Consider the following 26,109-nt stretch of genomic DNA (forward strand, 5'->3'; position numbering starts at 1 on the left):
CTGTAATTTGCGAGACGAATTTTTTGAGCCTAGTTACTTCATAATTAGATAATAATTATCACAAACAAACGAAAGTGCTACAGTAGCCGAAACGAGAGGGGGCAGTACCGTAGTCGAGCAGACGATGATAGCACTGACACGTGGACCCACTAAGATGCTGGCCCCCGCCACGCGGCCGGGGACCCCACTCCATCCGAGGCAGCACATCTATACCGTCCTTGTAGTCGGACTGTAGTAGGTGTAGCACCAGTTATTGCTCTGTGGGCTGCTGGTCTGGTGCTACACTGCTACTGTAGCGCCGTCCTCATGCACGTAGTAGCACCGTGGACTGTGGGGAGGACCAGGACGGCGAGCACGCAGAGCAGCCTTCACTGACTGAGACTGGGGATGCACGCAGCAGCCTTCCTGGGATCCTCGTGGCAAGGCACGCGAGCCCAGCAGCAGCCCACGGCCCACCACGCAGACAGTGGGGGCAGGTGGGCCCCGCACCCAACCACGTTTGGGCTGGGGCCCAACCTAAACGGCATCTAGGCAGGCTCCGCGCCAGTCCAAGCGCGTCGCGACAAGGCCGCAGCCGCCCCTCTGCCCGTTGGCGTTGGGTTCCATCCTCAGGCCGGACTCGGTGGCTCACTGCCACACGCCCGCACCGCGTGGTCCGTCGTCTCGTCTCCTACCTCCCTCGTTTTCCTCATGCCAACGACGACGACGACGACCACCACCACCACCAGCACCAGGCGTGTCAGCGTGTGGTGTGTTGGAGCAGGCAGCAGAAATGGTGCGCTTTGGAGTCGCCGGTCGAGTCCTCCTTGACCCTTGCCAAGTGTGAAGGAGTCCGGCCAGTGGACCGACGCTTTCGTTGATTGTCCTCGAGTACTGGTAGCTGCTCCGGCTAGCCGTGGCCGGCCGGCGGGCCGCCCGCCGCGTGGGGAGACCGGGGACGGACGGAGAACGTCCAGGGAGACAGACGGAAACACGCGTCGGCACCGCATCTTTGACGTGGCTGCGCAGGAGCAGACCGGGCCGGCGGCCGGTTACTTGTCGTTTCACTGAAACAGGCAAACAGCACGACGTCGATTCCCCCTTTCCGTTCGGGGTCGATCGGAATTCGGACGGCGTGTTACATGCATGCATGCCGGCGTCGACGTCGTGGACGGTGGACCACTGGGCCTCCGGTCTCATCCTAGGACGCGCCATTGATCGATACTCATGCCGCGCCCTACGACGACACGTCACGTCGCAGGTTTCAGAAATATTCCAGTCGTCTCCAGTGCAAGAGAAGAGTGACCAGCAGACTCGCGTGTTCACTCCGAATTGTCAGCTTGTATCGTATGTGTATGCAATGCAACTTCAGCCAAATACACTGTTCGCTTGACTAAAAATTTATCACTAAAATTATTATTCATTAATTTGTTGTGAGGAAAAAACACTGTTGAATTAAAACTTTAGAAATGCTTCTCATAACTTGCAATGACCCAGTGTCAAAAGAGAAAGCTCAATTCTTTCTTCTAGTTTCTCATAACTTGCAATGAATCTGGGTGAGTACAATGTTTGACTTTGACTTTGAATAATACTAAAATGTCAACTTTTTTAGACGGGTGTTTCAACCAATACTTCCTCACCCTGATTCATTCCCCGAGACCGAACAAATTAAACAAGGTGCGTGTAAATGGCTACCAAAAAAAAAAAGAGAATGTTACATTGGACCGCTTTTTTTTTTCCTATCGAATGATGCAAAAAGCTCTGTGCCATTTTATTAAGGCCTCCTTTGAAATAAAACAAAGCATAAGAATTTGAAGAAAATAAGCTTAGCTCAATTGATTGAATGAGAAGCGTGATCATGCACCATTTTATTAAGGCCTCCTTTGAAATAAAACAAAGCATAAGATTTTGAAGAAAATAAGCTTAGCTCAATTGATTGAATGAGAAGCGTGATCATGCACCTAAGCACCTAGGTTTAATTTCCCTCTCGGACTGAATTTTTTCTAGGTTTTGAACCTCGTTTTTTTTCATTTTTTTAAGATTTTAATTCTATAGGACAATTTCCTATGGCCATCTGAAAGATTATAACAACAACAATAAAGCCTTTCAACCGAAGCAAGTCAGGAGGTTGAGACCTAACATGAGCCACGCTTCAGACACGTCAATAGTTGTTTCTCAAGCACTCCCGTTGCAACAAAAAGATTAAACCCTACAAAAATCCTTTATATTCCTATGTTATGTACTAAAAGCATGAGAATTTTAAAGGAAACAAACAGGAGGTTGGACATCATGAAAATTGGACATCCTGAAAACTTTACTGTCGCTCTAAAAACTCATATTTTCTTGTGTTGCATCCAAAGGCTATACTCGAAACTTTCTTGTGTAAAGTTCCATGCAATTTCAATCCTGCAATTTTTCAATTCCTTTGTTTTGATGGTGCTACATTTCATAGGAAAGACTTCTTAACAAAAAACAAAGAACAAGGACAAGTGAACACACTAGAGCCTCAACCAGGAGCAACAGAAAACACACCAGAAACGCTACATTTGCCACCGCTTGTAAAACCACCACCGCTTGTAAAAGCACTGACTTGGTGCCTTGAACACAAATGCATTTCAGTGCTTCCATAATTCTCAGTGAACAAATGATGACACATATTTTCTTTATGATGAGTATTACTCCCTCCATTCCAAAACAAATCAAGTTCTACAATAATCATTAGGCAAGTTTGATCGACTTTACAACTTTACAAGAAAGGATAACATATATAACACTAAATAAATATATTATGAAAATATATTTTATGATACATTTAGTGATACTAAGTTGGTGTCATAAATATTTTTATTTTTCTACACATTTAGTTAAATTTTAAATAGTTTGATTTAGTACAATCTATAAGTTGATTTAATTTGGGACAGAGAAAGTATGATGAGGGAGTCAAGACCTTCTCACGTCTCTGTAGAAACTCATACATCTGTTTGTTCACCACAAGCATATAAACCGTACACTAGGATATCTCCAGCAAATACTACAGCTGGAGGCATTAAATACCTCGACCCGTACAAGTTTAATACGAGTTCTCTAAAACTACAACAAACAAAAATACAAGTTACATAGGATTGGCATACACATCTTGATAGCAATCTCTTGTCCAGTTGTCCTACTCCCGGTGTTATTCTCTGTAAGCATGGCAACGTATGTCTGGTTCCAACATGCAAAGCTGACTGCTAGCTAGAGTACAAAATTTTGCCCGCCTTTTAAGGTAAGAGAGGCACGCTATCCTTTTTTGCTTGAAAGACTGAAGCATGCCTTATTGATGACTCACTTGTTTGCTATCATACAATCTGTATTGTGTATCCTTATGCCGCTCAGGATATAACCGCCAAACGCATTCATTTGCATGTGTGGATGGGTGCGCGATGGAAGGACCTGTATTGTATATAAGGAAGACCAGAGTTCTTTAAGTTCCTACACCAATATTTCTTGGAAGAAAGCTAGGGCACATGAAATAAGAAGCAATAGCGTATCTTTCCAATCTGTTGTAACTGTTGAAACATGGACCATCATGTGGCCATGTGGGAAATTACAAAAGCTAACCTAGCAATGTGCATTTTTCCTATATGTTGTAACCTATAAATTGTGCATTTTTCCTATATGTTGTAACTGTTGAAGCATGGACCATCATGTGAGAAATTACAAAAGATAACCTAGCAGCACATGTAACCATATTGATTCTTTCTTCTTGGTAACCCACAAATTTTGTTTCTGAAATTAGTCTATTGCATTTTAATAAGCAAATTCAGTACACATAATAAACTATGATTATTGGAAGAATGCAGAACTGTCTTCAAATGTGGGTAAGAGAACCTTAAAACTCATAAGGACAGCTATTTCTGCTTTAAAATTTTCAATGTTCAGGTGCTGACCTGGTATTCACGTAGCCAAGGTTCAGAAAGCTGCAATCCAATAGCCATCTTTGATACTTGTAAGCTGTGCATGCACTTAGCAAGAGGCTGTATGAAGATATAGACAAAGAAATAAGGAAATATGATAATCATATTTTATAGAAGAGCAAACAAGAGATAGGAAGAAACAAAAAAAGACTTTTCTCGACAACACATGTTAATATTCTCAGGTATGAAAATGATGCTCTATGTTGCTTTCCAGACACTTCAATCAAGATTCTAGACAGCACAAATTCTAGCATAAATGCAATAAACCAAATGGAATTTAGTTCACACGTGGCATGCTTCTGTATCAACATCAAGAAATATTTACTTACATCAAGATACTGATGATATATAGCAAATGGAGCTGAATAAGACAAAAGTGGAAGCAGATCAGCGACAAGATGCTCTACTTCGTGGCCAGGGGCAGCAACAATCAAACTGCATTAAGAAGACACCATCATGTTAATTAGAATATGAACTATACTAGAAGAACAACTTTCTTCTATAACTTGTATTACCTACTAAAGCCATGTTCCTTCCAATATTTCATCTTCTCTGGCGATGGTGCTTTTCCAGCTTTAGAAGATTTTGAAGCATTTAAATTACCATCACTGCCTTTGCCATCTACAGATTAACATAGCATCCAGAGATCAAAACTTTTCACTAGAGCATTTTTGCATTCATCAACTTTTTACCTAATGAAGAGTTTTCATCTTGAACAGGATGCTCATCCAAAGAAGGCTCTGAGACCTCCATATCAGTTGGCTGGTCTGTTGATAACTGTGCCTTCTCATCTGACACTGCTGTGTCAACTTGCTGTGCCACAGACGCCTGGGCATCCTCATCTGGTACTACAGCAGGCTCTACCATCTCCCCTTCAGCGCCACCATTGAGAAGAGAAGGGGTATTCCCAGAACTATGCATTGAACATAGGTCACTAAGTGGCGCCTGAACAATCCTGAATGGAAAGTTTATCACAACATTTTCAGACACAGCATAACTTCAACTAAATCATGGATGCCGCCCACTTCTATAACTTGAACTGCTTCATTCATATATCTCAAGCTTGAATAAGAATATAGTACATGATAGTATGGACCAATAGTCCAAAATAAGTGAATGGTTATATTAAATTGGATGGTATACAATTAGCAATCCAGTTTGAACAGCTGTATTCGTGAATTTGTACAGCCCAACAAGGTCACAACTGGAGAATAATTTGTCCTTGAAATCTGCTGATAGACTAATGGTGAAAAGTCCAATTACAATTTTATAGTTCATGTGCTCCGAATAACTCATGCTTCGTTTCTGGATGGCAAATGTGCTATTAATAACTTGATTAGAAGGTCATTTTTCCAAAACATTGTTATTCCAGACATCATCTAATTAAAAGCAACCTAGTGCCAAAAGAAAATTACCTGCTGACCATATCGCTGCTCAAATTGAACATTCTTATAATGTCGATGGAGCAGGGTGCTGAACCAAGATATGTGCTGCAAACATAACCTGTACCTGTTAATGTAATGAACAACAGAAAATATTCATAATCACATTAGGATTACATAACCAACGCATTACAATGTCTATGCCCAGAGAACACCAAAACGCAGTTCTAATCTAATATATATATATATATATATATATATATATATATATATATATATATATATATATATAGGGAAATTCCTTTCTACACGTACGTGTAGCTACTCGCGCCCCGTAACAACGCACGTGACGTAAGGAGTCGTTCATCTATGGTTACACTCGGTGGTAGGTTTGTTATTAACGGGTTAAAAGAGCGGACCCGTTAATCCAACCACATATATAACTCTGACCATAATCATCTCTCTCCTTCCCATCCGCATCCAGATGGAGGCGGCGGCTACAGCATCCACCGCGCTCGAACTTCGGCCTCTTCCCATCGGCGCACTCCAAGTAGCATCGGTGGCAGCTCCTCCCGCACACTCGGCGGGGGCATCGAACTTCGGCCTCTTCCCATTGGCGCACCCCACGACGATGGTGCTTCCACCGTCGAAGCTATCGCCCCACACTAGCACATCGGTGGATTCCAAGATGCAAGGACAACACGACTTCTCCAGGTGTGCCTCGTCACCATGAGATCGCTATCAACTCCGGCCGTTCCCCGGCCCCAAACCGGCGGAGACAGCCCCGGTGCCCTCCCATGCTGTCGATCCAGTCCTGACTCCTGACTGCCAAACCAAGTCTGTTGTGTTGTTGATTGACGAGGGAAGGGGATCTTGGTCTATTGTTTGCAGGGGCTGGTGGCGGATCCAATTTATATACAACGATTAGTTGCTAATCTTGGTTGGTTGGTTGGTTTTGGATTCAGCGGATTTTTTTCTCCATCTTGCATGTACAGGGTGCAGCGCAGGGCATGTTCTTCACGGTTGTCCTTCTGCATGTTTTCTATTTATGTATTGTTGAATACTTCTTCATGGATTAGAGTATCAGTTCATACTTGCTACAATTAGAATATTAGTTGTATTGTTTATGATTAAAAATGTATATACATATACTTCATCTATAAACACATGTACGTCCTTCTGAAAACTGGTATGAATACATACTCTGTCAATTTCAAGACTACAGTATCCATTGTACTTTCTATGATTAAAAAAAGTATATACATATACTTATTATACGGACGCATATGTACATCCTTCTGAGAACTAGTATATCAATATACTCTATTGTCAATTTCAATTATAAACGAAGAGGCTCGCTAGCTACGACACCTGTATTGAGGCTCGTAAGCATACTCATTATGGATATGTATGCATGAATACTCCTTTTTCTTGTATGTAATCATACAATCATCAATAAGTGTATGCAAAGATATTCCATTTTGCCTTTTAAGTATGAAATATACATACATTATTTTTAAATCAACAGCGGCTAAAGTTAACAAATTTTCCATGTACTCCGTATATACTCATAGAAAAGTCCATTTAAAAATTAATATACGCCAGAGTATATGTACATACTTTCCTGGCCTGTATACTCGATGGAAAATGTTACTCATACTCTATATGCATATATTTCCTTCAAAAATAGCTATACGCTCATACTCTAGTACATGTATATGTATATACTCTACTCTCAATACATATACGTAAAAACTAGATATATATAAAGTATGTACTCATACTCTTAGCACATACACATGAAAACAACTATGTATATATGCGTATGTACCCTTACTCTCAGCGCATACACGTGAAAACTAGATATATATGCGCCACAATAAATGTTTAATTGATTAATCCAAAAGACTCGAATGACGGCAACAAAACTGAAAATATATTATTTAAATCGATGAGATCGATCTGTTAGTTGCATGCCGTATGATTGGATCTAGTTGGATTCCAGCTAAACCCGTTAAGGGAGGTAACTGCACCCGACGTCTCTATTACCTACGTCCACCCCGCCCGATCACCCTCGCGTGGGTATACTCCAGGTCGGAGTAGTTACACGCACGTGTAAAAAAACCTCACCCTATATATATATATATATATATATATATATATATATATATTAAAAAAAGATGAATACTGGACGTTGGCACTTAGGCACAATGGCAGTCGCCAGGCACTTAAGACTTACATATTGAATGACTATAGCTTGCACTTCGTGGAAACAAGTAGTGCAACTTGCACATTTTAGTGTTCACATGCATATAATTTTTTATTTATTGGCTTCCTTATTCCTCATACTGACAACATAGATCAAACTGTCATAAAGCAAACTCCACCAAAAATCCTGGCGGCTTCTAGCCGATCATAACTATGTAAACAATAGTGTGTTTCAGGGAAAAGGTATGAAGTGGAACATTTAGCATCTGCATGTAGCCAATAGAGCTTAATTGTATTTAATTCGGTAACATCCATTAAATTAAGTTTAATCCTATTGAACTAGTAGTAAAGTAAAATAGAAATATATTTTACCTCCTAAACGTTCAGCAACAGCTCCAACAACTAAACCTCCAACCATATCAACAACAAGCACATCTGAATACGCACCAATATTTGCCATAGACAACAAGAGAGATAGTGTGTCAACTCGCATAAACCTAATAACCAAAGAAAGAAGAGTATAAACTTTATAAAGTGATTGAGAGTAGTAAAAATTAAGCAAAAGCAAAAATATATGAGGACTGAACCAAAACAACAGATGCCACTTGCCAAAGAACTAATGAAGAAAAAAATTACCCTATACGAGCTGGAGTTTTCTTGAAGTATGTCTCGCAAATGCTGCAAATGAAATGATCCAGCAATCAAATTTCAAAAGGCTTGTGCTATGCCAAATTATGAGTTATAGTAGAATATTACAAAATAAACCCAAAAAATCAGATAGATCAAGCCAAATCTAACCTAATAGGTAACACTTGGTAGTGCAAGGCTTCACAACAAAAATATGGAAAACAAATATTTCTATTACAAATGTTCCTGATCCTTCACTCTTGCTAACGAGCTAATTGGCATTGTAACTATTATCTGCCACAAAATACATTGTTCTCCAAAGAAGACAATATCATTCATTTCAGTTAAGTGGAGACACAATAAAATATTGAAACAACAGTATTGGACATGCTGACTTCACGTGTGAAAGGCTAGAATAGTTTCACTTGCATTCTTGGACTCTCAGTCTGGTCTCTACGCACACTCTTTACTCAACATGTTGCATGACACCTTTTAAAATATAATCGAACATATCAATAGTAATATAAAAATCACCATGTTCCTTTTATCTCTTGTAGAGAAGGCATTGAGAAAATAACTATAGCGAAAGCATAAAGATTCATATCTGGTTGCATACATGAACTCATGTCAAAAGTACACCAATGTAAATTAAGGGTACACATCTCAAAAATAACTCGACATATTTGCAGACTGCAAACATACTACTAGAAACTAGAAAGGTACCTTCGAGCAGAAGGGCGTCGCAAAAGAACTTTAGGTGCATATTTCTTTTGTTTCTTTAACTTGTACTTCTCCTACAACCAAAATGATTTAATTAAATCAATAATCAACAAATTTGAAACTCCAAGAGACCGAAGATAATAGAGTTAATAAATTATTGTACTAACCTGCGAGAACACAGTTTTATTTCCAAATGTTGAGCTATTTGCTATTAAAGCTTCCACAATCTCATCACCGGTTGCACCATCCCTGTTTTGGAAAATCAAATTGCATATAAATTTGGATGTAAATCACAGGGAAAAGAGAACAGACAATAGCTTATATTCAATAAAAAACAAATATGATGAGAATCTCACCTCTTCATTGCCTCTATGTCATCGCTAGATAAATTTTGAGCCGTATTATTATCAACCAGAGACCTATTGTCTCTGGTTTCATCCTGTGTTTGGCCATCGGCACCATCTCGTGTGTTATGATCTAGATAAATGAGTCATTGTTACAAAAATTTGATAGTGAAAAAGCAACAATAATATAGAGAGGTATTAGTTAACCACGACAGTAAGAATCATTGCAGAACGATGCTTATCTTTTGTTATATAATAAAAAAAAAGGACAAAGTGATTTGTCTGTAGGAAACTAGGAACAAAAAAATAGGCTTTCATCAATCAGGCACATTTTACATAATGGCGTAATGGAACAGCAAGTTTCAGAGCTTGGATGAGGTTCATTAGCTGATTAACTATGAACAATAAACGTGCCTCTGTTATGTTTTTAGTTGAAAAGTACAAACTGAATGAAGGTAGAAAAAAGCTTGAGCTTTAAAAGTAGTAAGAGAATAGAACCAGCTGAGCCGAAAGGTTTAGCCTCGAGCTGGCAACTAAGCTCGATAGAGGATCCGAATCAGAATCTATCCTTACCACGAGATGTGGCGTCACCAGCGGCGCAGGGGACGAGTCCGTCGGCGCCGAGGCGGAAGAGAGAGCCAAAGGGGCGCCCCACGAGCGGCTGCAGCGAGCAGGTCTTGTTCCCAATCTTCACCGTCCTGCGCGCACACAAAGGGTTGGTTCCAAGGGGGAGGGGAGTAGCGAAGTCAGGGAGACGGACTGAGGGAGGGAGGGTAGGACTGACGCTCCGGGGGTGAGGCGGAAGAAGGCTAGGCGGTCGCCGTCATTGATGTCGAGGAGGACGCTGCAGCCCTCCCACGCCTCCCGGCGAATCGGCGGCGGCGGCGTCGAGTCCATTGGTGTGGGCGAGAAGCGGGAGTTGGAGCTGGGGAGAAAGCTACGCGACGACAAGGGTTTAAGGAGCGAGCGGGTCGGGTCGGGTCGGGTCGGGTCAGGTCGGATCCCACCCAATCAGGCAGGGCACCCGTCCCTATGCAAGGAGAAACGGCCCGATAAGCATTGGGTTTTGGTTTGGGGTAGGCGGCGACGGTGGCCGCCGGCCGGCGTGGCGAGCACGAGCACGTGCGCGGTGAGGAACGGCAAGCAGGCGAGCACGGCTGCCGGGATCCGCGCCGCGAACAACGGACGCCGGCAAGCAGGTCGATGTTCCTTGACCGGCCTCTGCTCTGCTCTGATACGGGGAGGCGCCAATCTCGCTCTGTGACACTGATATCGACGAGCAGGGCAGCGGAGTCTGCCGCCCACCTCCACTCCACCTGGACCCAAATCCAAAATTTCTTTGCTGCACATCCATATGTACAAGTTTTAACCAATGGGAATTTTAGTCTCTCTGTTTCTAAATATATGTCGTTTTCGTTTTCTAGGAAACAACTTTACTTAAATATATATTAAAAATTATTTAAAGATAGAAACATTGCATGTATTTTATATAAATTGAATCAATCGGTACGCAAATCGTGACGACAAATATATAAGGACAAAGGGAGTACAGGATTTCGAAAAATACTAATAAGACAGTCGCATCAAGCTACCTTGCCATCATCGACGAGAAATACTTTAATTTCTAGAAATAACGAATTTCTGAAACTAGAGTTTTCAGAGCACTATTGGCTGCCGTCGTTGATGAGAAATACTTGATTTTGAGAATTAACGAATTTCTGAAAACAAGAGTTTTTGGAGCACTCTTGAGGAGCCCTATGAATTCCATGAATCTCAGAGCTAGATCTACGTTTTTGAAAGATCTGAAGTTGGTAGAGCTAAGAGCGTTTGGTTAGAAAAAATAAGAGTGAAACTGTTTCTTCAGATCTATAGCTGTTGAGAGCTGTCCCGTTGTCCCAAGCACCGAGTTTATATAAAGGTTGATCGATACTCCCGCTCTCTTCGTCTATCGAGTAAACTTTCGCCGAGTTTATTCGTCATGAGACTTATTTTCATAGTATATCTATTTTGTGTTACAGATATTAATAATGTTCTCATAACCTTAGGCAAACCTTACAAATTTGGATTAGAGGCAATTGGAAACTTGGAATTACTATATCAAAGGCTTGCCATCTTGCTGACAGTCGGTGTTCCCTGGTGTCTGCAACCAGGTTTGGAAACAAGAAACGCAAAGTCTTGCAGTCATTCGCTGGGAAGCTGGAAAGACAAATACTTTTGATGCAAAAGATAGGTTCAAGCCGTTGTTGAGATAACATGCCTAGAGACAAAACAACCTACGTCGATCAGCCCACGAGTAGGTTCTCCACTTCGACTTGCGCCAGGACATCGTCTTGAAAGAACGCTTGATGAAGGGCTTCTACGAGTGCCTTTGCCTCGCTGTCATGGACTATCAGCGACATGTTAACCTGCTCAGGATGTAAGGCACGGTAAATGTCGGAGCCAGAAACATACGGCAAACAACAATTGGGTTCTGCGTTGACGATAGATGTTGTGAATGATAATCACGAATGCAACAGACACATAGTTACTCATTTGGTATATGCTATGATGACTCTGGTGAGCGAGGGAGTACCTTGGACGCTCCTTGCGAGATCATCTGAACATTGACCCCACTTTTCCTCAGCACATGTCCGGTCTGAAGATTTATTAAATGGTTATTATCCAATGAAAAGAACATGAGAGAGGAAAATCCGAAGAAGAAATATTGAATGTACAAAGCGTTATACCTTTTCTAGTATAAGAGACATTTGCCGCACATTTCCGATAAGCGAAATTATTGCCCTCTGCTGAAGTAGATGAACGATTGCTATTTTCTCAAGCTCTTCAACTACATTGTCAAGTTCCTGAAAGATTTTGAACAGTGGTGAAGCGCAGAGAACTACAATAAAAAATTTCTCATGGAAATGTTCAGCCATGGACTATCAAGTCATTTGGAAAAATCTCTCTTGTGCAGTTGTGCTTCTACTTGCTAGCTCTTGAACTACTTCTACTTAGCTCTTCAACTACATTGTCAAGTTCCTGAAAGATTTTTAAAAATGTTGAAGTGCAGAGAATTAGAACAAAAACTTTTCTCTGGGAAATGTTCAGGCATGGACTATCAAGTCACTAAAACAATTTCTCTTGTGCTTTTACTTGCTCATACTATGAAGGAATGAAATGTAGCAAGAGTAAAGCTACTTGTCATTGAGCATGTAGATGGAAATCCTTGCCTGTTGTATCAGTTCCCTACTCCAAATCTTTGATGGATCAAGTGACACAGAAACACTGACTTCACTGGTAGCAACACAATCCACAGATATACCTAGATCTTCAAATATAGCAAATACCTGCTCAAGGTCATACATACAGCGGTCAGAATAATGAAATATGAGTAAACAAAATGGCTCAGTGCTCAACATACCCTTGCCAGAAAACCATACTGACCAAGCATCCGAGTGCTCACGATATCCAACATAGTGACATTTGACTTGAGCACTATGCTAGTTAGTACAACCTAGTAGTGGAAAAGAGGGGCAAAAAATCAATGCCTTGAAAGCCAAGCGGATGATGCCAGGACATAATTAAAGTTATCTACTGCAGACCTTATCCATGTCTCTTTGTTTGGTAATAAGGGTGCCTGGAGCTTTAGGGTTGTATGAATTCTTAACCCTAACTGGAATATCACCTTCTCTAGCAGGTCTCATTGATTGTGGATGCAAAACCTGCATTGGAGTGCACAGTCCACAATAATGAACCTAAATTTCTCATTTCTTTTCAGCAGAGCGAATAAGACTGACATCATGAGCTATATGTTCAATTCATGATGATTAGTAAAGCATATGCCAAGCAACAATCAGTATAGCTTTAAAAGGTAAAAAAAGGAACAGAGGTTTATCTACTGAACCCCTAGTAATGCACTAAAGAGTCTTTCGTTTTTCAAAATTATGAAAGTAAAAGATCCTTTTATTCACTGAGAAGCAGCCTGGCCACACTATCAGGGTTCAAGTCCTGAAAACCTCAATAAACATGAAATATCCTGTACCCAACATGATTGTTGTTTAGTTCCAAAACTATTTTCTTGAGCATTCAAAATATAATTTGTAGAAAGAATCATTAGTGATAAAAAACGAATCATTGCATGCCAACCGTCATAGCCCCTTTTAACAATCCAAGATAGATAATTTTTGATTCTTCACTCAAAATGATTGAATACCTGGGCACCAAAATAAGCAAGTTCTGTAGCCTCTTCAAATGTTAAGTATGGAACAGTCTTTGCATGTGGGTAGATATTTGGATCACAAGTCAGTACACCATCAACATCTTTCCATACCTATCACAGGCGCAGTATGCTTTCAGACCAAATACGCAATGTATGGGGATAAGCAACAATTTTCATGAAATGCACATGCCTTAGTGATTAGCATCAACTGGTGTCTCAACTTTTTTCCTCAGAAAGAAAAATATGGTTTATTCAATATCTATTCAGACTAAACATAGACCTGAATTTCTCTCAGTCCCAAGGCTTTACCAATGGTTGTAGCAGTCAAGTCACTACCACCTCGGCCTAAAGTAGTTACAGCACCCGATTTCCAGCCCTGCAAGTGATGGCAGTTGCAATAAACAAGTTGCCTCATGGATGAAGAAATTATTTGTTGATGGGATACCTTCCCAAGGAATCCAGTAACAACAGGTATCGCTGGATCCAGTATCCAGTCCCCATGAAGTCTCTTTGCAACAGCAGGATAGGTTGCTTCTAAGATATCCGCATTACCAAATTCATCAGTCGTCATGAAACCAATATCAAATGCGTCATACTGCACAAGAATTTCAAAATAAAATTAATAATTGACGTGAGTTCACATCATTGCATAATGCACAAGACTTTGGGTGTATATGGATACACTGGGGATTTGCAGCTAGGCTGGTTACCATTATAGGTCCCTGTATCAAATTGAGACATTAAATAAAGGGAACTGCAGATTGTAGTCGAACACTCAATTGAGTTGTGGGTGTATGACTCCACTATAAGGGTTCAAATCCTGTTGTCCACATTTTAAAGGATAAAATGGTGTTTGTAACCCTGGTTGGTGCAGAGGGCGGAGGTTATCTCCATTATCTAAAAGGTTATAAGTATATGGAAGTATCCAATTAATCACAAAATCTAAAAAAAAACTAAGAACCTTTTCTGCACACAAAGAAAAAGATCAATGAATGAATCATTATCGAAATATAAAATTTCCGCAGAATACTAGCGGCAAGCAACTAACATAATGAATTGAGACTTGAGAACATGTACTGCATACACAGTAAAAAAATCAATGACTAATCAAAATTTCAGGACATCCCCACCATAGGGATACTATAGCAAATTTTTGTAGGCTGCTGTATTCATAAGTTCATAACCTGAAAAGTTCACTGCATCACTGTGCAAATCAAGGAAGTCAAAAAGTACCTGCCGTGCTTTGACACCAATTTTGTTCAAATAAGCGGCAAAAATCCTGGTGGACATGCATTCTCCAAATGAAACAAGGTAGTCACTGGTCCTAGGCGTCAGCTCTTTCATCATAGCGATACCTTTCAATAGTTGCTCCAGTTCATCCAGCATGTCTACAGAGTTTGTCCACAGTTGTTACACAAAGGCCGAAAAATACAGAAGGTGGTCACATAAGGTAGTGGGTTTACCTTGTATTACAGATCTTGGAAGCCCCAGTTCATCCACTGTCCTGGTTTGACAGCGAGCAAGTCAACATAAATTGAGATTATTGCAAGTATTCTAATAGTTAGCAGCTCAAAAATAAAGTGGGATACTTGATATGTAGGTCTTTGATCATGTTCCACTCTTCGATTTCAGAAACGTGGATCACTCCACACCCCACTGCCTTCTCTCCAGCCTAAAAACGATCACATATACCATGAATTTTAGGGTATACACGAAACAACGATTAAAATAACTCACGGCTTCCTTTTGCTCAAATATTTCTTATACATTGCAAACAGCATACCATGGATAAAGGTTCAGTATTTTAGTAAACTTAATCCTTGTTTGTAGCCATTCTTTATGCACCACAGCAGCAAACAACACAGATTTTTCACCAAGCATCTATCAAGGCCTATAGATTCACGACTAGATTGCTAATCATTACCAAAAAAGAAAAAAAAAGGATGAACAGTTTACTTTAGGTGACTGAAGATTCTTCTTGATGCATTCAACCAGTGAATTATGCAGGCAAAGCAAAGAAAGATTGCACAGAGCTAAATAAAAGTCTGAAGAAGATCAATCAAGAGCAGTGCAGAGCGATCAGTACAAGGAGAAGGTTGTTGGTGGTTTTCCCCATGGCAGAGAGCACGACGACGGGGCGCTCCTCGGGGAACGTCAAGATGAGGCCAGCCACCTCCGCCATCCTCGCGGCGGACGCCACTGAGGACCCTCCGAACTTCATCACCACGCTCAGCTGATCCCCCAATCCCGCCATCCCGAGCCCTCCGAGAACAGACGCCCCGAGGACGCCGTCCCCGCCGTCCCCTAACTTGGCCCGACGGCGGGTGGAGTCGGCGACCACCATTGACAACCCTCGGGCACCGCAAGGCTCGGTTCGGGTACCGAAGCACGCCAGTTGTTGAACATGTCCGGAGCTCGCCGGAGGTATCGACGGAACGAGGCGGCGGGGTGCGGCCGCCGATCGCACTGGGGTCGCCATTTCTTGGCCCTCCTACTCCGTGGGGACTCCAGCGTGGAGTGGAGAGTTGGAGACTGAGGCCTTGTTTAGTTCACTCTGAAATCAAAAAATTTTCAAGATTTCCCGTCACATCGAATCTTGCGGCACATGCATGAAGCATTAAATATAGACGAAAATAAAAACTAATTACACAGTTTGTCTGTAAATTACGAGACGCATCTTTTGATCCTAGTTAGTTCATGATTGGATAATATTTGCCACAAACAAACGAAAGTGCTACAGTAATCCGAAATTTTTTCAGAACTAAACAAGGCCGTAATAGGGCCATCAAGACGGAGACCTGAGGGAAATGGTCAACGACCGGATTAAGACTTGAACTAAAAAAAAGACAGGACTTAGGAAGCTACTACCTCCGTCCCCTTAATTTCTAGATTTATCTTAAGCTAAATACTTTTAAGTTTTAGTCAGTTTGTAAAAAAGAGCATGAAGATTTATGAAGCTAAATTTAATACCTATAAAAATAAATATAAATATACTTATTTGTCATTGTAATATTTGTATTATTTTTAATATATTTGGCCATATGGAAAAAATTAACATCATATAACAACACAAATTGATTTATTCAGCGATGAAAATATTGTAGAGGCCATGTTAGCAAGAGGGCGTCACTAGCATATTTTTCTTGAGAAAAGTGGTGCAACATAGAATAAGATCATCTTACACATAGTAGGAGATATAAAGGGGGACTTTGGCGAAAAGAAAGGAGAATATGTTTTGCCTAGCGTCAGGGCCGGCTCTATAATTTTAAGGGTCCTTGGACAAGTATGAAGATAAGGGCTCGTTCAACTAATATATAATAAAAATTACATTGTAATATATGTATAATTCATAAAACATAACAATACTTTGGTCTTCTTGTTTTCTTTTCTTTTTCCTTTTTTGAGTACCTGACAAATATTTCTTAGACAACATCTAATCTAATATATTTAGACAAATATAGTGAATTATAAATTTATAATCCTAGGTCTTAGCACTATACAAGCATAGCGCATACACAAAACAAATAAGAAAAAAAGGAAAATACTAATTGATCATGGCTGCTGGCGTGTTGCTTACTGTGATGGCATGTGTGTTTGTTATCCACTGTCCTCACCGTTATGTAGAATAGGACTGAAAGGAAGAGCTATCTATGGCTTTCGCTGGTTTGTCTTGGACCTTCGAATGTTTATTATGTCAAATAAAAAATTATATGTACTAATTACCTATATGATCTTGGGCTCCCAAGCTCCATGGGCCCACGACCGTCGCACTGTCTGCCCCTCCCTTAGAGCTGGCCCTGCCTAGCGTATTGTACGCACTAGGGTTTAAAATAGAGTTTTAAAGTTATACTTCCCGTCTCAAAAATAAGTATATTTTATAATCCTTGAAGGAGATCAATGTTACTTAAAAATTACAAATTTACTCTTATCAAAAACTATTTTAGCATGTAATGATTGCACTTTAGAAGTAGAGAAAGTAAAAAAAAAGACTACTAGAATTAGGTCATACATTCTAAAAAATAAGAACTACTTCTAGTCTCAAAAAATGTCCACAAATATAAGAATTTATGAATATCAAATGAAGATTTGATGGCCCAAGTATTAATTATGTCAATCCAGAAGTAGTTTCGTTGCTTTTTAATGAGGGGTGTCAAAGATTTTTTTTTTTTGGTCAACATAACTTATATCCTATAAATCTCAAAAGTTTTTATATTGGTGGGCGAAGGGATTAATGTAGGAGTCATGAGAGGGGTATCTCGAATTTTACATCAAAATAATTCAAAAACAAGTGAACTTTTTCTACTGGGGCATTGCCCTACAATTCTAAAAAAGTGAAGTTTTTCTATAAAGTTAGCACAACTAAAGACATTTGATTCAATCCAAACCTAAAATTACATTCTTTTTGGAATTGAGGTAGTATTTCCTCAGGCAGGCATTCTAAATTGCCAATCAAAAAGAATTTACAGAACAATATGGTGGATGACAGGATGAGAGGAGCGAGAGCAGCGCCAGATAGTTACATGGGGTTTATATCTATTTCGATTTCGAGTTGGACCTCTTGGAATGATTTTGATCAGTTTCCTTTTCCTCTGCTACTATTCTCACGAATTCCGGGCATTATTGATTTTCCTATCAAGGGGATAAAAAAAATGCATTCTCCCCTAAACCATCCGACAGCTTCTAGGGAGAAGCAGGGTCCACGTCACCCGATTTTTTTTCAGCCGTTTGATCTTCGATCGTGTGGCTGTGATCGTCTGGAGCGGCTTCTCGTTTGGAACGGCTTCTTGGGCTTCTGCCTGGCTTCTCGAGCTTCGCCGTTGTTTTTTTGCTTCTCATCAGAATCCCACCAAAAGAATATATACGCGCTTCAGCTTCAGCTTTCAGGTGCTTCTCCTCCTCTCCTCCTCTCTCTCTCCTTTTCCCACCTCTCTCGCTCTTTCTCCCGACGCAGGTGGAGCGGCGGCGACTTCGGCACGCGGCGCTCGGCCGGTGGCCGCCCCAGCAATGGAGCAGCGCGGCTAGGCTCCGCCGGTGGCCCCCCGCCACGGCTTCCCCCCTGCGTTGCCTCCTCTCGGTGATCCACGGGCGCTCCACGAAACCCTAACTGCGTCTTCCTCGTCGGTGGCGGCAACAGCGGCGGCTCAGCTCGGTGCGTCTCCTAGATCCCCTTCCCTCACGATTCACGAACGCGCATTGGCCGGTGTGCAGGTTGCGGCTGCCAAACGGCGCAACGTGCTGGCAACCACCGGCCGCGGCCCACCACCCGCTCTCCCCGCATGGTTCTTTTTAGTGCTTTCTACTTAATTCATTCATCAATTCCTAATGGAAAATAAGTTACAAGGTTCAGGTGGTCTATTGATAGTTCTGTTTAGGTTCCCATGCTATTCCATCTTTGTTTTCCTTGCTTCCCTATGTTTTCTTCTTTTCCTCTTGATAATTGTGCTTCTCATTTTTTTGGTTGCTATGCAATGCGCAGACTTCATAAACACAGCTAGATACCTCTCTAGAGATTGGCCTGTGCTGAAAGGCCAGCCGCCAGTGTAGTCGAAGATGTCAACTTGGGGGATACCTTGCTAAAGTACTGAAGGTTTGCAATATTGGATATATTTACGACTACTACAGAAATATATGCAAAAAAAAGGTTAAGTCCATTTTCTAGCCAATCTCAATTGATTTATTGAGTTAGATTTCTCTTATGTTTGTGATAGTATCAGATAAAAAAAAGAAACTGGACACAAAGAGGCCAAAAATAATACATGATACTTAGTGATTTACCTACGGCCTTTCATAGTTTGATGCTATTAGAAAAAAATTGTATCATCTTTCATATTTGAGTGGCGAATCAGTGGTTCATTTGAATACAGTTGCAGCACTATTGTTGTTAAGCTAATATACTTATCTCTGCTACTTATCTATGTTGTGCTCTTCAGAATGGATTTCGATGATTGATTTATGGCAGTGGTTATTTAGTTCATATGTCAGTACTATGGCTTCTTAGATTTTCCTATTTGAAAATGATGCAATGAATTTTGCTTACACCAATTTAAATTGCTCTCATTGGTGTTTATTTCCTCTGATGATGTATTTGTTAAGCAATGGACTATATATAGTTGCTCCTTATGTAATGTGTATATCTGTATGCAGGATTCTGCCTAGGTTAGTGGAGGACTTGGCGGACGGTAGCATTGACTAAAATTTGCCCAATTTTGCCTAGGTACAACCATCTTCCAGCTTACTTCATTTCTCTGTTATGTGCAAAATAACGTAGGATCAGGTTGTTCAGTCAAGTGTTATGCATGCTATTGTAGTTATTGTTTCAGCCTTGCTCTGCTTTTTCCTGGTTGTGTGCCTACTCCCACTTCAGTTTGTGCATACATAAATTTGCATGTACATAAATATGGATCTAAAATCCCCACAATGACGTGTATATTTTCTTGTGTCAAAAGTGTTTTTCTCATGCCAGATGTCATTTAACCACTGAAAGGCATTACAGAAGGAGCAACAATGTAATATTATTTTTGTTACTATTTGGACAGTTGTATATCTCATTGAATGACAACCCAACCTACTGAGCTCTGTTCAAGCTGTCAAACTTGCAACATCTTCTCCTATCGACCAACGGCGATGCCACCATACTAAAAATTAATGACTTTGGGTTTGCCAAGTGAGAGCAGTATGCCCCCTCATTATTGCATTAGTATTTATTGAAGCATAATTTTTTTTTGCCTCCTCCACCAAATGTCATAGATTTTATCAGGTTTGTCACTGGGACGATGTTTCCCACCTGATTTTCCTCCATCTATCCAACTAATGGGCCTTCCTTGCTCCTGTGTATGCAGGTTATGGGCAGATAGAAGGGTTTGTTTGCTGTTGGAATTCTGTACAGTGTACAGATCCTATCTCCTACAGTGCATCAAACAAAAAAAGGGTCAGTCTTCAAATTACTTGCCTAGGTCGTACCAGTACTATCTGTGATCTTGAGTATTGTATAATTGCTTCATTCAGTTAAGATATAGCATCTTGTGTTATTGGTTTCTCCATTTGGTTGTGGGCATGGTATTCTCCTTTTAGGTTCAGCTAGCAATAGATTGTTGCTTGATTATCACTGTCTTCGAGTATGGATTCTTGATGATGCAGTTCCTTTTTAAAAATTTCATGTCTATTTAGTTATTTTTATGTATGGAAGCCACTCATATGTTTCAGGAATAAAAATGCAGTGCCATGGCTTAAGCAGCTATTGCACTCTATGAAACAAACCATTTCATTATTTTCTTACACCTACATTATATTAGGTTGTCTAAATTTATTTAACAAACATGCTTAGCCTAATTATTGTTGCTCACAAGCGTTACCTTTAGTTCTCTGGAGCTATTTAGTTACACGTGTCTATAGTACAGCTTTGTTTTTCCCCATATGTGCTTCCTGCATTATTCTCCTATTCAACTAGGATCGGGTATGATCCAGGATGCAGGCTCTTAATAAGGCATATGCAGATTTTTTTTTAAAAAAACATAGGCATATGCACAATGTGTCAATTACAATTTCGTTTTCCTTTTTGTTTGTTTGTTTGTGGTGGTCGACTCCTGCTTGGCATGCATTTTGATTCAGATAAGATTGCATAGTGCTATTTGTGAGGCCTAAGGTTTATCGAATTTGGGAAGTGCAGAAGCGAAATTTAGCATTGGTTTTCCTTTTGGTTTGATTAGTGATCCGCTTTTGTTGTGCATCACTGGCCTTGCAAGATCAAGTCTATGAAATTCTTCATGCATGTTTACATGTCTTGTACTTATTATACACCTAAATTTAGTATACTCAGATTTTTCTTTGTATATTGTAGCCTGCATTTCTTAATACTTAGACTGTTTTTACCAACCCACGAAATCCTGAACCACTATTATTTACTAAGGCACTGGAATCTTCAGCTCGTAATGGCTGAATGGAGGAAAAGAAGTAATCTAGAGCGTAGGCGTCCGTATTCAACAACGAAGGCACTAAGCTCATTATGCTCGGTTTTCTTTTACACTGTTCTTGCAAGGATAGCTTTTGCAAACTTTCCTGTTTACACTGTTCTTCATGTAGACTTATGCTTTAGATTTTATTTGTATTTTTCACCTTCTATATGTTGTGTCGTTCACTTATGGCTGTAAAATAATTTTCTACACTTATAGCCTTTGCTGGCTCAGATAAATTTTTGTTTCACGTTACTGCTACATGAACTACTTTTGCTTTTAATCATAGGGTTAACTGACCTCCTTTCCTTTCCTTTCCATCTTACAATAAGTTTAGGTCCAACACATCTATGCCAGCTTCACATTTTCCTATGAGTTCCAATTTTTCACTGTATTAGTTTTTCTTCATGGATATCAACCTCAACAATTGCCTTGGTGTATGGACTGAGTACAAAATTGTTGGTGGCAGCTATATTTATTTTCTTACATCCTTATTATTCTGAACACTTAGGAAGTCTCACCCATCTATAGTCTGCCTACATCATTTTCTTATACCTATTAGCAGGCAACTATATTTATAGCAATCAACTTGCAGCATGTTTTTTTATTTCCTTGATGTCTCAACTTAGCGCCCAAGAAATCTGTGTCTTCATTTATGCAGTTACAATTCAGTTCTACCTTGTTTTTCTAACCACTCAGCGCCCTTCTTCCTTAGGTGACGATGTAAAGGGTTAATGAAGATGGGAGATGCAGAGGTGTCAGTCCGTGTGTATGATAAGGCGAACTTCCTTGGCCCATTTTTTTTCAGATAATGGCTTGGTTAACTTTGAGAAGAAAGATTCCTATGTACAGCTTTCACTGTCCCTAATCTCTTCAAAATGTTACCAACTTATGTAACATACATGGCTTCAAACATATATGTACGTGGCTTCTGTTATCACCATGTAAACACATCAGAGGCTATGCGTGTGTAGACGCATCCTGTACATGTATATCTCTAGGATCATTATCTTGTTATGGACAACTTGCAGTATTTACTGACTCACGCGCGCGGGTTGTACTAGTGTTACTTACTATCTCCATTTTTTAAATGGTAAACATTGATTATCACCTACCATGGCTAGATTGGATAGATGTGTTAAAGTCCGAGCCGTTAACCCAAGGGGCACTGCAGATCTCGCAGTGGTCTGACTGTGAGAGGGCCGGAGGGGCATGGCAGCAGCACAAGGCAAGAACTGCATCCTGCAGGTTGAAGGCACCGCAGGCATAACTGAATCCGGGGCAGTGACGCAGCCAATGCCATCCACACTCCCCAGCAAATCCTTCCCTATTTATCAGCTACCAGCCGACTCATCTAGGAGCCTCACTCCAGTCAGTGCCCAGCCTACAGTCTTCAGTCTTCACATGGACATGGGGGCAGGATTCATTCAACTGGCAGTGCAAAACAGTTGGCATAAATAACAAAGAAGCCAGAGGATTCAATTCATTTGAATCATCAAGGACGGACCCATGGCCATCCGGCTTGCCTGCCTCTGCCTGCCAGTCACAATCATTGCGCGGACGCTGATGAATTCATCTCCCTGTGCATCATTTCTGACAAACAGGCACTGGATCTGATGTTAATTATCACATCACCATTCACCATTATATGTTTAACACGCAGAATAGATTCTATTACACCACAGTATCAGAGAGAAAACAAACATTAGGCTAAAGAAAATCCATAGTTACAGCATCACTCATATCTCATGCCATGCCCGAGATGGCGAGCCTCATCTTAAATCCATCACTTGCCCCCAGAAACCAATGGCCACCACAGTTTATGCCGCTTCCGAATCGAAGCCCTTAGTAGAGACGATCATCATCCTGGTGGTGGCCTGTTTTCGGACCGGCTACATTGCGTTGTGGAGACCGGCAGTGTGCATCAGCACGGCCTTAATTTCTTCAGGCACCATTCCAGGACCATCCGCGCACTGCTGGAGGAGGCAACAGAGACATGAAGAGGGTGAGCTACAACGGTGGGTTAGGCTGAATTGAATTGAATCCATCAGAATTCAACAGAAATGGTATTGGTGTGGCGACCACTGACCACAACAGACCTCAGCTCGGAAGACATCCATTGCAAAGCCATTGAAGCAGCTGATGACTGCCTGCTCGATGTCGAGGCCTAGGCTGTCGAGGGCCGTCATTGTGGACAGCAGGATGCCTGGCCTGCGCGCACAGAACATGTGGATATTGACTGCATGCCCTTCCCTCATCCTGACTTCAACCTGAACAAACAAGACAGTAATGCCTCGCTCAGAGTCATACGAATCGGTACCGTTACATGTCAGTGCTTGCCTGAACATTTCTCATAAAAGGGATGACGAAGACCTGCAGCTGATAAATGTACTAACACGGACTGTAAAACATTCAGTGTACGAATGTGAATCATGAAGCAGGCTTAGGTAGTGCTGTATCACAAAACTGAATTAAATGAGCTGCCTAAGTTAACATTAATAACCAAATTTGGACTCACCGTGGCTTGTTGTCCAGTAGGGCTGGGGAATGAGCCTGGGCAAAGTTCTTCCTTGACTTGGCCAGGAAATGCCTGCAATGTTGGTGTTGATGGGTTGAAGCTAGCTGATGTTGGTCCAACAAACGAAGAACTTGAAGCTGACTCGAGTTCATTGTGAAGCTCGCTGATCCTCTGCAGGAGCTCCTTCAGATACTCAATTGCATCACCAAGGATAGAAGCCCTATCCATCTGTCACCGCAGAAGAGAAATGCTGATGAGAATCAACAACAGGATATAAGAAAAACAAACGACCTGTCCGGCCTGCTACACTAAACAAAATTGTCATGGTGAAGCATTCAAGCGTGTGTGAATTGTTTAAGGAATACAACAATAGTTAGAAACAAATTAAAGCCAGAAAAAAAAAATTGTCAAGAACATAAAGAAAGAAAGAAAGAAAACATGATTATTTTGCAAGCTATGAGTTGATGGGTCGCTTTCGACAACATCTTGTGCATGGCCCTGTTAATTTCACACAACTGAATCAGGGCGTGCCTAAGAATATTTAGAACACCAAAAGTAATAAGAAATGACAAATTCCATGTGGCAAGAAATTAATGCATGACTGAAAAATTCCATAGCTGGACAGTAAACCAATCATCAACAAGGAGCTAAAAAACATATTCCATTTCGTACTAACACAAAAGGAGTTGCATGATCAAATTTTACAAGCCTAGCATAAGAGTAATTAAAAGAACATGGCCTTTTGCATATGATTTGCCATGGAAAAAGACCGTGTGAAGGCGCTATCTGTTAAGAGCTGAAGCAAAGGAAAATAGCCACATAGGAATGCCATAGATCTACCAAAAGGTGTGGCTTTTGGATCTAAACATGGACAGTTCAAGAATTCAACACCGAAATCCACACATACTGAAGTGAAAAATATATCACAGTATAGAATCCTACTCTAATCCTACTGCACCGCCATTATAGATAAATAACAAAACTCAGCATAGGTAAAGCATAATACTCCACATACTAAGCACAGATGGGAAGCGAGACAAATAGGAGATGGATGAGCGAGGCTGGTCGATCACCTTGCTGATCTTGGGCACCACCGAGCGCAGCATGTAGAGGCGGTCATTGAGCTTCTTGCGACGGCGGCGCTCGGCCATAAGGTTCTTGGCCGGCATCCCTTTCTTCTTGCCTCTCCCGCTGCCACCGCCGACGCCACTTCCCCCCACCGCCGCGCCCGCAGCATTCTCCATGGAGGCCGAGATGGCCATGGAGGAGGCGTCGACGCTTTGGTCGATCTCGTCCTCGTCGTCCCAGCTCATCCCGGTGTCGTTGAAGTCCGAGCCCGGCGGCGGCGCAAAGAACCCACCTTTCTGCCCCTGCTGCTGTGCCGCCACCGCCGGCGGCAGCGGCGGGGGACCGCCGAGGAACTGGCCGGCGTCGTCGAAGGGGTTGATGCAGTTGAAGTCGTGGAAGGCGGGCAACGCGGAGCCGGCGGTGGCGGCGGCGGAGGAGGAGGGCGGGAAGGTGCTGTTGAAGTCGAAGAGCGCGGCGGGGTCCATGGAGAGGAGCAGCGACGCGGAGGTCGGCGTGGAAAGGACGTCCCTGGGGAAGGGGTAGCCCGGGTAGGAGCCGGAGCCCATCCCGTCGGAGCCCAAGTAGCCCCAGTCCCCCTCCGCCCCTCCTCCCGCGATCTCGTCCACCAGCTTCGCCTCCGCCGAGTCGTCCATGGCTACCGCCACGGCCTTCCGCTCCTTGCGATCTCCTCACTTATCCTGGCTCACTGGCAACTCTCTCTCTCTCTCTCTCTCTTCTCTCTCTCTCTCAACACAGAGTGCCGTGGCCCTGGTTGGCCTCTTATAAGGGGAGGAAGGACCCGGAGAGAGAGAGAGAGAGGTGTAGTAGAGATAGAGAGAGAAAGAGAGGGTAGAGTCGTAGAGAGAAGTTTGCGTTACTGATAGTAGTATTTGCGTTTCTCTAAGGGAGAGGGAGGAAGCTTCCTCGCCTTGAACAAGACTTGCTCCACATACAAACGGCTATGGCTCTTGCGTTATGTTCTAAATCACGGCACAATGCAATTTTGTACCCTTTTCACCACACTTTTAGAAAAACGCCATAAAGATTATATTACCTCCAAGAAGGAAAAAGGTTATCAAAGTTTTACTTTAAAAAACTATGAAGTTTCGAGCATAAAGTTTTACAAACTATTATACTACCTCAAGCGACATTGGTGGATC

At 41.6% G+C, this 26,109-nt stretch overlaps 3 protein-coding genes and 1 long non-coding RNA gene across 8 annotated transcripts; 1 reads left to right on the forward strand and 3 right to left on the reverse strand.

Moving 5' to 3' along the window:
• LOC8081301 (tRNA (adenine(58)-N(1))-methyltransferase non-catalytic subunit TRM6) lies at nt 2,907–10,469 on the reverse strand. Its single transcript, XM_021455120.1, has 13 exons — nt 10,001–10,469; nt 9,790–9,914; nt 9,229–9,349; nt 9,040–9,121; nt 8,876–8,946; nt 8,162–8,203; nt 7,898–8,022; nt 5,351–5,444; nt 4,628–4,890; nt 4,451–4,556; nt 4,265–4,370; nt 3,909–3,995; nt 2,907–3,411 (listed from the first exon to the last, which is right to left on the reverse strand). The coding sequence occupies exons 1-13, from the start codon at nt 10,111–10,113 to the stop codon at nt 3,304–3,306; spliced, it is 1,443 nt and encodes a 480-aa protein (XP_021310795.1). The 5' UTR covers nt 10,114–10,469; the 3' UTR covers nt 2,907–3,303.
• LOC8059392 (aspartokinase 1, chloroplastic) lies at nt 11,167–15,939 on the reverse strand. 2 transcript variants are annotated; one of them, XM_002458976.2, is made up of 13 exons: nt 15,501–15,939; nt 15,004–15,086; nt 14,878–14,918; nt 14,648–14,802; nt 13,860–14,009; nt 13,695–13,790; nt 13,409–13,525; nt 12,798–12,917; nt 12,617–12,709; nt 12,426–12,542; nt 11,943–12,059; nt 11,789–11,851; nt 11,167–11,621 (listed from the first exon to the last, which is right to left on the reverse strand). In XM_002458976.2, exons 1-13 carry the CDS (start codon nt 15,891–15,893, stop codon nt 11,499–11,501), a joined length of 1,668 nt encoding a protein of 555 aa, XP_002459021.1. In that variant the 5' UTR covers nt 15,894–15,939; the 3' UTR covers nt 11,167–11,498. The 2 variants fall into 2 exon arrangements, with proteins under 2 accessions (XP_002459021.1, XP_021310828.1); XM_021455153.1 differs by lacking the exons at nt 11,167–11,621; nt 11,789–11,851; nt 11,943–12,059 and adding an exon at nt 12,066–12,234.
• LOC110433945 lies at nt 18,298–22,436 on the forward strand. Of its 2 annotated transcripts, none has more exons than XR_002451397.1 (6): nt 18,298–18,563; nt 18,891–19,055; nt 19,559–19,628; nt 19,951–20,087; nt 20,254–20,342; nt 22,079–22,436. It is a non-coding gene; the product is annotated as an uncharacterized LOC110433945 (long non-coding RNA). The 2 variants fall into 2 exon arrangements; XR_002451396.1 differs by having other exon boundaries at nt 18,300–18,563; nt 19,951–20,078.
• On the reverse strand, nt 22,978–25,745 carry LOC8059393 (transcription factor ICE1). Of its 3 annotated transcripts, none has more exons than XM_021457145.1 (4): nt 24,955–25,745; nt 23,882–24,109; nt 23,453–23,633; nt 22,978–23,336 (listed from the first exon to the last, which is right to left on the reverse strand). In XM_021457145.1, the coding sequence occupies exons 1-4, from the start codon at nt 25,600–25,602 to the stop codon at nt 23,308–23,310; spliced, it is 1,086 nt and encodes a 361-aa protein (XP_021312820.1). In that variant the 5' UTR covers nt 25,603–25,745; the 3' UTR covers nt 22,978–23,307. The 3 variants fall into 3 exon arrangements, with proteins under 3 accessions (XP_021312820.1, XP_021312819.1, XP_002459022.1); XM_021457144.1 differs by having other exon boundaries at nt 23,463–23,633; nt 24,955–25,734; XM_002458977.2 differs by having other exon boundaries at nt 22,978–23,339; nt 23,463–23,633; nt 24,955–25,722.

Source organism: Sorghum bicolor, chromosome 3 (genome assembly GCF_000003195.3).
Source record: "Sorghum bicolor cultivar BTx623 chromosome 3, Sorghum_bicolor_NCBIv3, whole genome shotgun sequence".
Lineage (NCBI taxonomy): Eukaryota > Viridiplantae > Streptophyta > Magnoliopsida > Poales > Poaceae > Sorghum > Sorghum bicolor.